Consider the following 12,713-nt stretch of genomic DNA (forward strand, 5'->3'; position numbering starts at 1 on the left):
TAGAAGTGGATTTTTTTTTACCAAATATTAAAAGTTCATATTTCTCTTATTTTGTTTCCTCTTTTTTTTTTTTTTTAATTCTTTTACAAAAAAGCCTTGAAAGGTATTTAATGTTCAAAGAAACTATAGTGGCTGATTACAACTGGGAATGAAAACTAGAATGCCCCAAGCCTGAAAACTTCTGGAACAAACCAGCTTAAAACTCAGGACTACACTGTGTAGTACAGGAGGAGCAGGAGTCCTCCGGGTGTGTGGCAGTGGCTCAGCCCACAGGAGAACAGGAAACACCATGGGGGATATCTGCCAGCCAAGAAATCTGCAATTCCTGTGACTTACAGCATTTCCAAACAGAAACGTTCGGTCTCTTTTCCTGCCAGAAATCCACACCTTTTTCAGGCAAATATAACCAGTTGTCTCCCCAGCTCCGCTGTTGAGCATGGCTCCCATTTTTAAAAGGGAGCCACTCTGCACCCACGGGATGGGTTGCGTTCTGCAGGTGGATTTTTGCAGCCAAAAAAGAACCAGAGAAACCACAGCTGATCGGGAAACCTTCCATCTCCCCCAGGAATCACACCCTCACCCCCACCCCCAAGCAGCTGGGGGTTATAATGCACTCGGTTCTGTGGCCAGCCCTGTGAAGGCTGTGAGCAGGGTGAATGGCAGGGTTTAATGATAGAAACGGAATATTAAAGGGATCTCTTCTAGAATAGATGGGAAGTCACAACTGCTTTACTGCAGATGAAGCATAACTCGTGATGCCTACAGGCAGCACTCCCCAGCCTCGACCTACAGCTGCCTGGCGGGGGCTGTGGGCAGGGGCGGTCGGTCTCTGCTCCCAGGGAACAGTGACAGGACAAGAGCGAACGGCCTCAGGTGGCGCCAGGGGAGGTTTAAATTGGGTATCAGAAAAAACTCTTCACCAAAAGGGTCGTTAAACATTGGAACAGGCTGCCCAGGGAAGTGGTGGAGTCACCGTCCCTGGAGATGTTTAAAAGACACATAGACGTGGCACGGGGGACATGGTTTAGCGGTGGGCTTGGCAGTGCTGGGTTTATGGTTGGACTCAATGACTTTAAGGGTCATGCCAACCTAAACAATTCTATGAATCTTTTGATTCATATTGAATGATTTGATTATGATTTGATTCATAATGAATCATATGATTGAATGATGAGGAATGGGAGGAAAACATCAGGACACAGACAGCCTAAAGCTGAGCTTCACTCGTGTTGTATCAAGAGAGTAGCAGCTTAGGACTAGATAGAGTGACCTTCACATATCCCAAGGCCAAATTTAATGAGCTGTTTCCAAACTGCTTCCTAACAGATAGATACTTTTCTTAGACTTGCCATTTCACATGGAGCTCATCAGAACCTGGCAGCAGACAGACTGGAATTCCAGCCTTGGCATTCCCTGCCTAGCTTTGGGAAAACCCTGTTGTCTCTCCATGTCCTTGTCTGTTGTCCCTCAACCATGCCACCTCCACAAGGGACTCCATCTCCTGCTGTGGAGCCAGATGCCATGGTTTGCTAAAGCTCCTTGAAGTCTCTGGACTATAGGAGTGACAAAAAAGTCAGCTAGATTTCCGTCTTGAAGATGATTTCTTTTTTTATTGCAAATGTACACATTACACTACTGATAATGCACAGAAATTTAAAAAGCTATCGTCCGCTAAAATGTCGTGATTACAAAACTCCACAAAATTTGTTACAACTAAAAAACCCACCTTCAGGAGTATATAAATAGAATTTTGAGCATAAATAACAGTAACAAAATAAACAGATGTACGTATTCAATAAATTAATTATAAATATTGCATTGGCAATGAAGTGCTAGGTCAGAAGAACACCAGTATTTCCAGTAGAGCTTTTTTTGTATAGAAATCTCTATTATAAAGGAACCTTTGGAAATGAGTAAAATCCCTGAACTCTTTTCTCACATTGCTTTTTTTTTTTTCCCCTTCTTTTTTTTTCCTCTTTGGTTTCACCGTGGTTATTCCTTCATCAAATTTTTACTACAGGAGAACAGAACTGAAGACGTCAGCCATCCGTCTTGGCCATGAAGTATTCATAATCCCTTCCTGCAAGAAGAACGGTGGGGCTGACCCAGTTCTGCAGCATTTAAATCACTAAACTCTCCCTCCACCAATTCCCATGGACACAGAATTAAGCCTGGAAGGGACTTGAAAGAATTGCTGATGGTTAAAGGTTAGACACAAAAGCCTATTTTGCAACCGATTTGACCTACACATCATCCATGTTCAGTCTTTTTCTCCATTTGCTGATAACATACATGCTTACATACAACAGAATTTTAATTTAAACACTAATTTGAACTGCTCATTCCCTACCTGATGAACACAAACTAGCATTCTGTGCACTCTTCCAACCGCACCCTAAGCTCTCACTAATGTTAATGAAAACTCTCCACTCCATGATGCTGATGCCACAGTGAGCATAAATTAGCCTATAAAAGAAATCAAAGATCTAGTTTTACCAAGTACCTTATAGCAATAAGGGAAGGAAGAAATTTTCCCCTTTCTTCCCTTATTTCCTAAGGGAAGAAAAAGCACAATATACAAGCAGAACTGTTTTTTCAGTGGTATGCTTTCCGTAGAAAGTTTTCCCAGAACATTTTCAGCAGCTTTGCAAGAAACGACGTTCACTCTAGTTCATGTAACCACATTTACTAGCTTTTCCTTAACCGTGTTTTCTTCCAAATGCTTGTCTTTAAGGCCTCTGAAGAGGAAGATGTTTTCTGCATTTGTTCATATGAGCAGAAACAACAGGTGAACTTATGTGGTAAGGAAGTTGATGTAGAAAAAATTGTAATTATTTTATCATCACCCTGGTAATGGAGGAACTCTGATGAAGCTACTAAGCTTTCCTTATTTAATCCTTCTTTTCCAAATAAAACTATGGCTAGGCAATTCTTTAGACTATAGAATAGCCTCTGGGCACTCATCTCTTACAGGTACAACACATTGCAAGGAAAAAGCTGGCTCCATACTGAAATATACAGAAAAGTTCAAAATACCACTACATGAAAAGCTAAAAACCCTGCAGTATTCTGCAATATTTCTTCAAAAACACGTGTGGGATCAGAGTCATTTCTGAAAGCTGGGGCTCTTCACTGGCGAGAGTTTGGAGGTGATGCCAAAGGGGTCCATGCTGTCCGTTTCGAGGGGCGAGGAGTACACCTCTGGTTCAAAGGCCTGGCTGTAATCACCGTATTCACCAAAGTCTGTTGACTCCACGGGCACAGTGTTGATCATAGGTAAGAAGTGAGATAGCGGAAGAAAATCTTTTCCTTTGAACTGTTGTCTTTGCTTGGCACTACTCAAAGACACCGATATTCCATATTTTTTTGATTTATATACATTGTAGCCATCTGGACGAATCTCCTCTTCAAAGGAACAATCCTCAGTGGAATACCTGAGCTGAACAGCAAGGAGTAACGAGAATTACAAACACACCCACCGCAGTCATTGTATTCAACCACCACATAAACCTTTGACACAACCAGCCCTTCTCCCTCTGCTGTCAGCAGGGATGTCCCTCTGGCTTGTCACAGGTTTGTCTGCACCTTGCAGACCCCACTGCTGGTGGGCTGCCCACTGCCCCTCCCCCTGGCTGCTGCAGGGGTGCAGGTGGGACCCCTGGCTCTGGCAACTGCTCTTTCAGTGATGGACCACAGCCACTGAGATGAAGTGCCCTGAAGTGGTCAGGCAGTTGGATGAGATGTTAGTTGTGGTCCCTTCCAAATGAAATATTCTTTTCTACTCTATTCCATTCTATTCTGCTCTATTCTACTCTCTACTCTACTCGAGCTCCCCATGTTGCACATAGCATGCGTTTTGTGTTTACGAGGCCATTAAAAGACCTAATCCAGAACTCCTGAAGTTAATGCACATCCATCACGTTAAATAAACTTTGAATCCTGGATGTGTACTTCTCCACAGCTACCACGCTTCTCCTGTCCTGAGCCCAGGGGAAAAGGGTCTCAGATGACAGTGCTGGTTTAGAGAAACCGTCCTTAACTGCTGACAGTACGTAACTGCAGCCACGAGACTTAATCCAACAACCATCAGGTAGGAAACTCCAGCTCTGTTAGAGATTTGCCTGTGTAAGGGCTTCAGGATCAGGTCTGCAGAAAGGCAGCATGCAAACATGGTAAAAAATATTAAAGAGGTAATTGTCTTTTTTTGCTCAGCATTTACTGAAATTACAAAACATCAGTTACCACAGGGTTATTTTCTCGTTACACATTAGTTAGAACAGCCAAATTAATACCAGTGCAAGTTAAGATTCTGTATAGAAGAATGTATTTTCCTAGGTATGAATTTGTAAAATTACATTTGTGGTATGCTGCATGTATAGTACGTTAGGATTTTGTATCAGCAGCTCAGACCTTCCCAGATCCTTACACAAGCACTGAATTTCTTACAGCTCCAGGGCTATGTCAGGCTCAATCACTGCAGGTGATTGAACCTGCGGGTAATAAAAGACAGCTACTGATGGTGTTCCAGCCTGCAGTGACAGCAGTGTCCTTACATGAACGTTCTGCTTGTCTGAACAGAGCTCATTTGCTAAACTTCAGCCCTTTCTCAAGCACCCTCAATAATATGGAGTACTATTTTGTCTTTTAAAAGCATTTTTCAAAGAAATGCAGTATTTTTTTTAAAAAAAGGTGCTTTCTCCAAATAAAATCATGCAATATTTATCCATCTGCACACATATCTCAGAAAAACATGTATATATGATACAAATTTATGGCTGAATTGTTAGCTGTCTTTATTTCTGTGAGTGCTCAGCCTCACCAACAAGGATGATGAAATAAAAAAGCCTCTTGAGTAAGCACACATTACAAGTAACAGTTATTGATTGTACCCCCCCGTGTCTCGACTAGATCATTCCCGCTTCCTCTCACTGGTATTGTCTCTTGTGTATTCTTTTAAGCAAGTACCAAACACACTTTAAGTATTTCCATATCATCTTTTTCACAGAAGAAATTTATAGTATGTCAGTATATTCAGCAGTTACATGATTTCCCCTTAAACTACTGACCAGGGCACACTGCACATCAAAAATCAACTCTCGTCATCAGTTTTCCAGTCTGATGGAAAGTCTTTTTTCCTTAAAAAAGGGCATGTTTCAGGACAGCAAGTGGTTGCCCAGTTCAGTCCCCAGACACTGTATTTGCCCCTTCATTCTTCCACCCCTGAGCGTAGCTCTGATAAGGCAAAGATTTGCCTGCCCTGGCTGTGAGCAGAGAGGTGACAGCAGGTGTCCACAACACAGAGATGTGGCGACGTGGCTACATGTTACTGTATTTTCAGAGAAAATCCCCTGCAATTAATACTATGCACCAACACAGTCTGAGTCCAAGCATATGTATATGCCTTCAAAACAGTGTTACATGAAAGCTATTTTAAAATTCTGCGATTGCTAAAGTCCAGCCAGCAGCTCCAACGGAAGCAGGATCCAGGCTCTGCTTTGTTTTCATTGATCATATTGCTTTGGATATACATTAAAACCCTAAGCTAATAATTGACCTATATCATCTGACCCTATGCACCTTATCACAGCATCGATTGATTCTAGCCCAGAAAAGCAAGAAAACAAGAAAGGCTTAATTATATGTTATATACGTATTGCTCTTATTAAACATGCTGGGAGTTTTGGGAATGGGCCAAATCCTCACCCAACTGAAATAAGCAGAATTTTTGTGGGAGTAATGGAAGCAGAATCAAGCTGTATCTTTTCTACAGCATAATAAAAACCCATCTCCCTGTGAAACTCAGGCTGCCATAAAGCAGTTACACACAGCATAAGTCTGAGTCTTACCCTTTCAATTCTAGAGCTGGCAACTGCTCTGTGTGGCTTAAAACAAGTTTACACCGCTGACAGTGCCTAGCTGATACGCTGACATACCCAGGGAGAAAGCATGGATGACCGACCCAGCAGAGTGATGTCAGTAGGTCCCTCAGCCCCTCCGCCTGCTGGGGTCCCGCAGGTGAGCTGCTCTCCCAGCCCACACCTGGGGCGGTGGAGAAGGGTCCCTCGTCCCTCGAAATCCTGTTTCTGTCTGGTACAACCTACGGGATGGTGACTCCCTGTTTCTAGGACTTGGTGCCTGTCAGCCATCTGGCTGCATCTCCTTTTCCAAGGAGTAATCCTGGTTTTTTTCTTCTTCCAAAACAGTGAGAAATTACTCAGATTCTATGGTGTAATTTAATCTATTTCTGCAGCGGAGACGCAGCCACCCACCGCTGAGGCTTTTTACACATCAACGCAATTTTGCCCTGGACCATATCCTCAGTGTATTTTGGCCGGGGACACGTAGCACATCCTTTGCTCCCTAAATGATGCTCCCTTGCTGCCTTCTCACAATCCCGACGGCCTTTCGTGCAGCGGCAGCGCCCAGGATCCCCCATGCTCCAGCCAGAAGGAGTGACGGGGGCCCCGAGAGCTTTGTTAACCCATCACCAAGCGTAACGCTAAAAAGAATATAGCGGCCCTTGGTCTCGGCTGCGCGGCGGCGCGGGTGGAAAGCTCCCGTGGGGAAGGGGAGCCCGGGGCAGAGCCGGCGGGGAGCGGGAGCAGGGAGCGAGGAGCGGGAGCAGGGAGCGGGGAGCGGGAGCAGGGAGCGGGGAGCGGGAGCGGGGAGCGGGGAGCGGGAGCGGGGAGCGGGGGTGTCGGAGCTCACCTGCCCGTGCAGCCGCCCCGCCTCGTCCATGCAGAGGTAACGGGAGCTCCGCACGCCCTTGATGGCCACGGTGCGCACGGCCACGGCGCGGATCTCCAGCAGACCTGCGGCAGCGGAGGGAAGAGCGGCGTTAGCCCCGCGGCCCGCTCCCGCCCCGCCGCGCCCCGCCGCCGGTACTCACTCTGCGGGCTCTGGCTGCCGGCGGCGTCCACCCGGCCGTCCCCGCCGATGCGCAGGAAGCAGCTGAAGAGCCCGTGCTTGCTGGCGGTGTAGAGGTGCCGCAGCCGGATCGGCTCCCCCCAGCCGTAGTTGACGTGCGGACCGGCGTCGGGCAGCGGCAGCGACACGGCGGCGGCGGCGGCCAGGCCCAGCAGCGCCAGGGCGGCGGGGCGGGCGGCGGGGCGCGGCCCCATGCGGCGGGCGGCGGCGGAGCGGCGCGGAGGGGGCACGGATGGGCGGCCGGGCGCTGACTGCGCTGGCGGCGCCGCGGGGATGTAGCGCGGGCGAAGCCAGCCCCCCGGCCTTTTATAGCTCCGCGTTATCAGCCCGATCGATTCGGCCGCATCCAGCTCCAATATAGAGCCCATTTCATAGCGGGAATTGGTCGGGTCGGGCACTCCCCCCGAAAATATTGATCAGGTGACATCATTTCGCAGGGGACACCCTGAAGGCGCTCCCTCCCCACCCGCACCGCCGAGCTTTCCCCCGCTTCGAGGCTCCGGTCGCGCCTTTGCCCGTCGGGCCAGGGCTGGACCCCCGCGGTCCCGGCTGCCCCGACGGGACGGGACGGGACGGGCGGCACTGCCGGGCCCGCAGCCCCTGCCCTGGTGTGCGTAAGCGCCGGGCCGCGGAGCGGGGCTCCCCGGGCGTGAATGCGCACCCGCCCGGCTGTGCGGAGGGGAGGGAGCCCGCCCGGGCTGCGACTGCCCGGCTCCGCGCCTGCCCAAGCCCCTGCCCATCGTCCTTTATTTCCTTTTCAGAATAAAAGAGCTGCGCCCCCGGGGAATGCTTCCTAAACCTCGGGGCACACCCCGTGGGCAGGGGTCGTGCCGCTGTGGCAGGGGCGCTGGGGGAGCGGGGCCGCCGTTCCCCTTTACCGGCAGCCGGCGGGGCACAGCCGCATGCCTCCCGCACGCCGGGGCGGGCCGGTACGGCTCGGCATGGCCCTTGCACGGCTTTTGCACGGCTCTTGCACCGCCCTGTACGGCCCTGCACTGCCTTTGCACGGCTCTGGCACGGCCCTTGCACGGCTTTTGCACGGCTCTTGCACCGCCCGGTACGGCTCTTGCACGGCCCGGTACGGCGGGTCTGGGTGGGCCAGCGCGGCTGCCGGGCTCTATCGCCGCCCGGCCATCCCCGGCTGTGTCACTAGATGGAGCCGGGCGCCTGGGCTGCGGGCTGCCCGGGGGGCGCTGCAGCCCCCGCCTGTCCCCAGCCGCACACGGAAACCGGGGCAAAACCGCCGTCTGCGGTGCAAGCGCGTGGCCCGCGGGCGGCCCGACCTCAGCCGCACACGCGTGTTTCTTCTGGCGTGTCCGTGGACTGAGGACCTCGCCCAGCCGGTGCACCAGGGGCGGTGGAAAGTAGCGCTCACACTCGTATTTTTGCATCTCAGGGGCACCTTAGGGCATTGCTGCTGACTTTTCTGCTGTCCATCCAAACTGAGCATTACAGGAATTTTCTGAGATCTCAAGAGAGAAAACGAGGAATTCCACAAGTAAGAAAAATGCTTCTCCCCCAACAGGAGAACAATTAAACAACAATTGAACAAAACATAACCCCGTGCCCCTAGCGAGTTCTCCGAGACAATGGATTCGGTCAGCTTCCACATACTGCTTTTATATTTTGCTACTTGTCTACTTTCATCCTTTTAGTCTTGCATCTCTCTCCTGTAAACACACAAATAACTTTTCTTTATGAGTGATCTTAGCTCAGTGGGGCTGTGCACATAGACAAGGTCATACAAAAATAGAGTCTTGTAGGACAATGGCCCTCATCAGTATAAATGTTTATGCTTACTATCACATGTAGTTTACGGTACTGCAGGTAATGGCATCGATTGACCAGAGTTTGAATGATCGGGGTCTTGCATCTCCAGCTCCCAGGAGCAAGGAATTATATGTCACTGACCATTTCAAAGGTAACTACTGCTTTTGGTTTCCTTCAGGGTTTTTCTGATGGTCAGCTTGAGACACCCAAAAAGGAGCCCAGTTTTCTGTACGTGGTTGATGAATAATTAATAAAGATCAGGACCACTTCACTTTCAGGTTTCTCCTGCTGCATCCTGCAAATCATGGGATGATTTGAGAAATCCTGGCCTTTCAAATGTCACAGAGGTTTACAATATTATAAACCCAGTAAATAATACTGAGGCATCCAAGACCCTATTTTTTTTTTCCTCTGCAGAATTCTGCAACGTTATTACATGACTGCCACAAAGGCAGTTCACTGCCCTGCAACCCTGGGCCCCACAGCAGTTGTGCATGTAACTCATCCTGGCTACACATGCATTCTTCAAGGTATTGAGCAACCACCACACACACAGAAGCTGTGGTCTGAAATTAATCTGAAAGGCTTTTTTAGTTCATTTTGTTTTGCATCTCAGGGACCAGAAGCTATTTGATGAGTACTATTTATGCTGTACTACAGTGTGAACCATATTCATGGTCATAAGTATCCATTTTCTTCATCAAGAAGTCAAACTTCTTTCCAGCGGTAAGGGATTGATGCTTGCAACTTGTTCATTCATTTTGACAGCATTATTATTCCCTTGTGAAGATCAAAAATTGCGACAGAAAGGGCAAATCCTTTGCACTAAATGTTATTTCAAATAAGTAAAAAAGCTGACTATAAATGAGAATTTCCCAACGATTGATGGAAAGCTCTTAGAAATTATTTTCATCCTTACTGTTGCTGATGTTACATGGAATGATGTTTAAAGGTTTATGTCTAATAAGATGCAAATGAAGCACTTCACTGATTTTTTGGAATGGCCTCTCTTGTTATAGGAAGCTTTCAATCTAAGTCATTTGTCCGAGTTCCTCTGCAGTCAGTGACAGAGGTAAGCACCTCCAAGTACTTCTCTGGACTGGATACTGCCAATTCTATCCCAAAACAGCTGTTTAAGAGATATGGGTTAAATAATCTCTGGAAGTGCCTATTTCTTTATTGGCTCTGGAAAAAAGCCTAGATGATTAACTCAGATTAAGTATCTTATTTTTAGCTAAAGCTGAATGAGCTAATGAATCTCACTGTTTTCAAAATGTAAGAGTTGCAACATGTGATTTTCGTTCCAGTTCCTATCCATGTCACTGGACTTTATAATTTATTGGCATAATTTCGCCCAAGTTCAATAGAAAGACACATGTCTTTTCATGGTCCTACAAATGTATTTGCAGGAAAAAAAATATTATTTGCTGAACAGATTTATTATAGGATAAATCACACCGCCACTTCCAGTGTTGGATCTGCTCCCTATATAAAGCGCCTGGAACAAGGAAACCTGGTAGTGCAGGACTTTTTCCTTTTATGAAGGTAGGAAAAAAAACCCAAAACCAAACAGAAGGAAAGTCTTGTAAAAAAAAATACCTTCTGACCGAAGAGTACACAACTGCAAAAGCATTTTCACCTGTTGTAATGAATCATTTATTTCCACTGCACTTTTCAATGTCCCGATGCAATTTCTGCAGAATAAGAACTTCAGCTTTCAGTAACAGAATGTGTTTTGGAAGAACATTTGTTTGGAAGAACATATTTAAAAGTCAAACATCCAGAGGTCCTGGAACATGCCAAAAAGATAACAGAGGGCTTGTGCCTCACTGGGCAATAATGTCATTGGAACCAACAGAAATGAAACCAAGGAAGGTGCCCACAAGTGATGATCAGAAGTAGGGCATGAAGCCACCCTAGGAGAAGGTGGTCTACTGTGGTGGAGATCAAAGGAAAAATTACATGAGTTATTCAGGCCAATTGAGGATCAAAATGTGATGAACTAGGTGTGTTTAGGGTGAAGAGACAACTTCTCAATAGTAAAATAACTTCAGAATATTATGGTGAAAGCTTTGGATATATGTCATTGCAGAAAGAGGAAAATAGTATGGAAAATTTAAAGACTTTCTGCTTCCTTTGGAGTATCTTTGGGATCTCCTGCAGGTTTAGGAGTAGGCATTACATGAATGTGGTCCAATATTACTTTTGAGAAGAGATTTGTAAGTCTTTTCCCCTTTTCTCTGAATTTGGTAGTGGCAGGATTACAGCGGCTGTAAGTACTCTGAGGAAAGCAAGGTCCCAAGCAAAACTAGAGTTGTTAGTGCTCATTTCTTTGGGTTCTAACTTCTGCTGTAGTTCCTGCATGTCACCCCAGAAGTGACGGCAGAAAGAAAGCCTTTATTTTCCCCGTGGCAGAGGGCCAGCGGAACAGTCCAGCCCTTTCTCTTGCTTCTGGTAGAGAAGAGTATCTCAGGCAAATGAGGGAAGGCAGAAGTGAAGACACAGGACACTGCGATATGCGGTTATTCGAGCACGAGGTTGTTCTATAAAGAGCCTTATCAGCACAGCCCAAGTCAAAAAACCTGCCTAAGAAGGAGAGGTTACTCCACCATATGTCAAGGACTGCTCTGCTTCCCAGCTGCTTCTGCAATCCAAGAGGCATAAAGGTGACAATATTTCTCCCTGGGCTGTGAATGAGCACAGAACTGAGATTCCACAGCTCCGGCTCTGTGCACCCACTGACAGGATGTCACACGGCGGGACGAGCGGTCACGGAGGCTCTCCAGAGCTATCACAACCAGCATAGGGCTCAGTCAATTTGTCGGATCCAAATGCATCGGATACTTAAAGATTTTTCTATTGAACAACTTCTGGAGGAGTTCCTCTTCTAAAACCGCTCTGCTAAAGAAAGCCAGCGTGCTGGGCAGATCGTTGCTACTGTAATTTGTAGTCGCATGTGTTATTGCTGGTTCTTTCCAATGAACACAACCAGACAATTAATTTCAAATATCTCTCACCATTCTGTTATCTAATGCTTTCTTAACTATTGCTATCAGTCAATGCATTCCTGAGAGGAATACTTAGCTTGGAATTGACTTGAAGCTTTCACAGTCAAATGATATCTTCTGATTAAGTCTACTCTAAACCCCACAAAAGTCCTGTCAGCTTCAAATGGCCTAAATGCAAGTTTTAATCACTGTAAGTCGTTATTTCATACTTTGGAAATACTTAATCCACCCCATCCTTTCCGTGTGCTATGAAATCCTTTGCAATCCTGGTGTAGAAGAAGTGTTACTGATTTTCTGGGAACATATTTGTAACACTAGCTTTCCAGCACTTTATTTACACTAAATCAACAAAAGTTATTTATTTATTTAGTTAGTTAGTTAGTTATTAGCAAACCTGCCTGCATCCTGCAGCAGAAATTAGTAATTGCAAGTTTCTTTGCCAGTAGATTACATTTTCCTTTCTCACTTGGCCTAGGCAGGAAGGCCCTTGGACCTTGTTTATGCAATGTGTTTGTGAAAGCCATGAGGAAAGATTGTTCAGAAAAGGGTCTCTCTAGACTAATAGCTTCTCAGTGAAAAGTGGTATGAATGGAGCATTTACCTGTGCTCTTCTCTTGTCATGTTGCCTTTATGACAAGTTCCAACTCCATTGGAAATATTTTTCCTTTAATAGAGAATGGGCCAGTAGAAGAAGTTATAGCACAAAAAGAAAGAAACAGATACGCCACCAAAGTTTGGCTTCAAACTCGCGAGAGCACGTGCCCAGAGCTGTGGTCCTGTTCCAACACATCCAGAGCCCTGGAGAGCCAGAATTAATCAGGTGATCCTATACAGTCTGATTTAGTGACAATTCCCACAAAATCTGTCCTAAAGAGCATAGTAGGAAGCCAGGATGTGCAAAGACTTCAGCAACAAGACACATTAAACCAAACCTGACACTGGGGCAACTTCGCTGAGTTATATTTGGGAAGAATTTGTTCCATAAAGGTCTAACTTCCCTTCACTGGA

At 46.7% G+C, this 12,713-nt stretch overlaps 1 protein-coding gene across 2 annotated transcripts; it reads right to left on the bottom strand.

The window, feature by feature from the left end:
• Positions 1-1,590: 1,590 nt before the first annotated feature.
• On the bottom strand, positions 1,591-7,400 carry FGF19 (fibroblast growth factor 19). Of its 2 annotated transcripts, none has more exons than XM_037402816.1 (3): positions 6,890-7,136; positions 6,709-6,812; positions 1,591-3,439 (listed from the first exon to the last, which is right to left on the bottom strand). In XM_037402816.1, the coding sequence occupies exons 1-3, from the start codon at positions 7,119-7,121 to the stop codon at positions 3,107-3,109; spliced, it is 669 nt and encodes a 222-aa protein (XP_037258713.1). In that variant the 5' UTR covers positions 7,122-7,136; the 3' UTR covers positions 1,591-3,106. The 2 variants fall into 2 exon arrangements, with proteins under 2 accessions (XP_037258713.1, XP_037258714.1); XM_037402817.1 differs by having other exon boundaries at positions 3,337-6,611; positions 6,666-6,812; positions 6,890-7,400.
• Positions 7,401-12,713: the final 5,313 nt, after the last annotated feature.

Source organism: Falco rusticolus, chromosome 10, assembly GCF_015220075.1.
Source record: "Falco rusticolus isolate bFalRus1 chromosome 10, bFalRus1.pri, whole genome shotgun sequence".
Lineage (NCBI taxonomy): Eukaryota > Metazoa > Chordata > Aves > Falconiformes > Falconidae > Falco > Falco rusticolus.

Bases quoted from the DNA above. Each gene is read 5' to 3' on its own strand.
- FGF19 (XM_037402817.1), bottom strand. From the start codon at position 7,295: ATGGGCTCTATATTGGAGCTGGATGCGGCCGAATCGATCGGGCTGATA. The intron at 6,813-6,889 runs GTGAGTACCGGC...CCGCTGCCGCAG, and splicing joins CGGCAGCCAGAGCCCGCAGA to GTCTGCTGGAGATCCGCGCC. The intron at 6,612-6,665 runs CCGCTCCCGCTC...GCTCCCGCTCCT, and splicing joins CCGCTCCCGCTCCCCGCTCC to CGCTCCCTGCTCCCGCTCCC.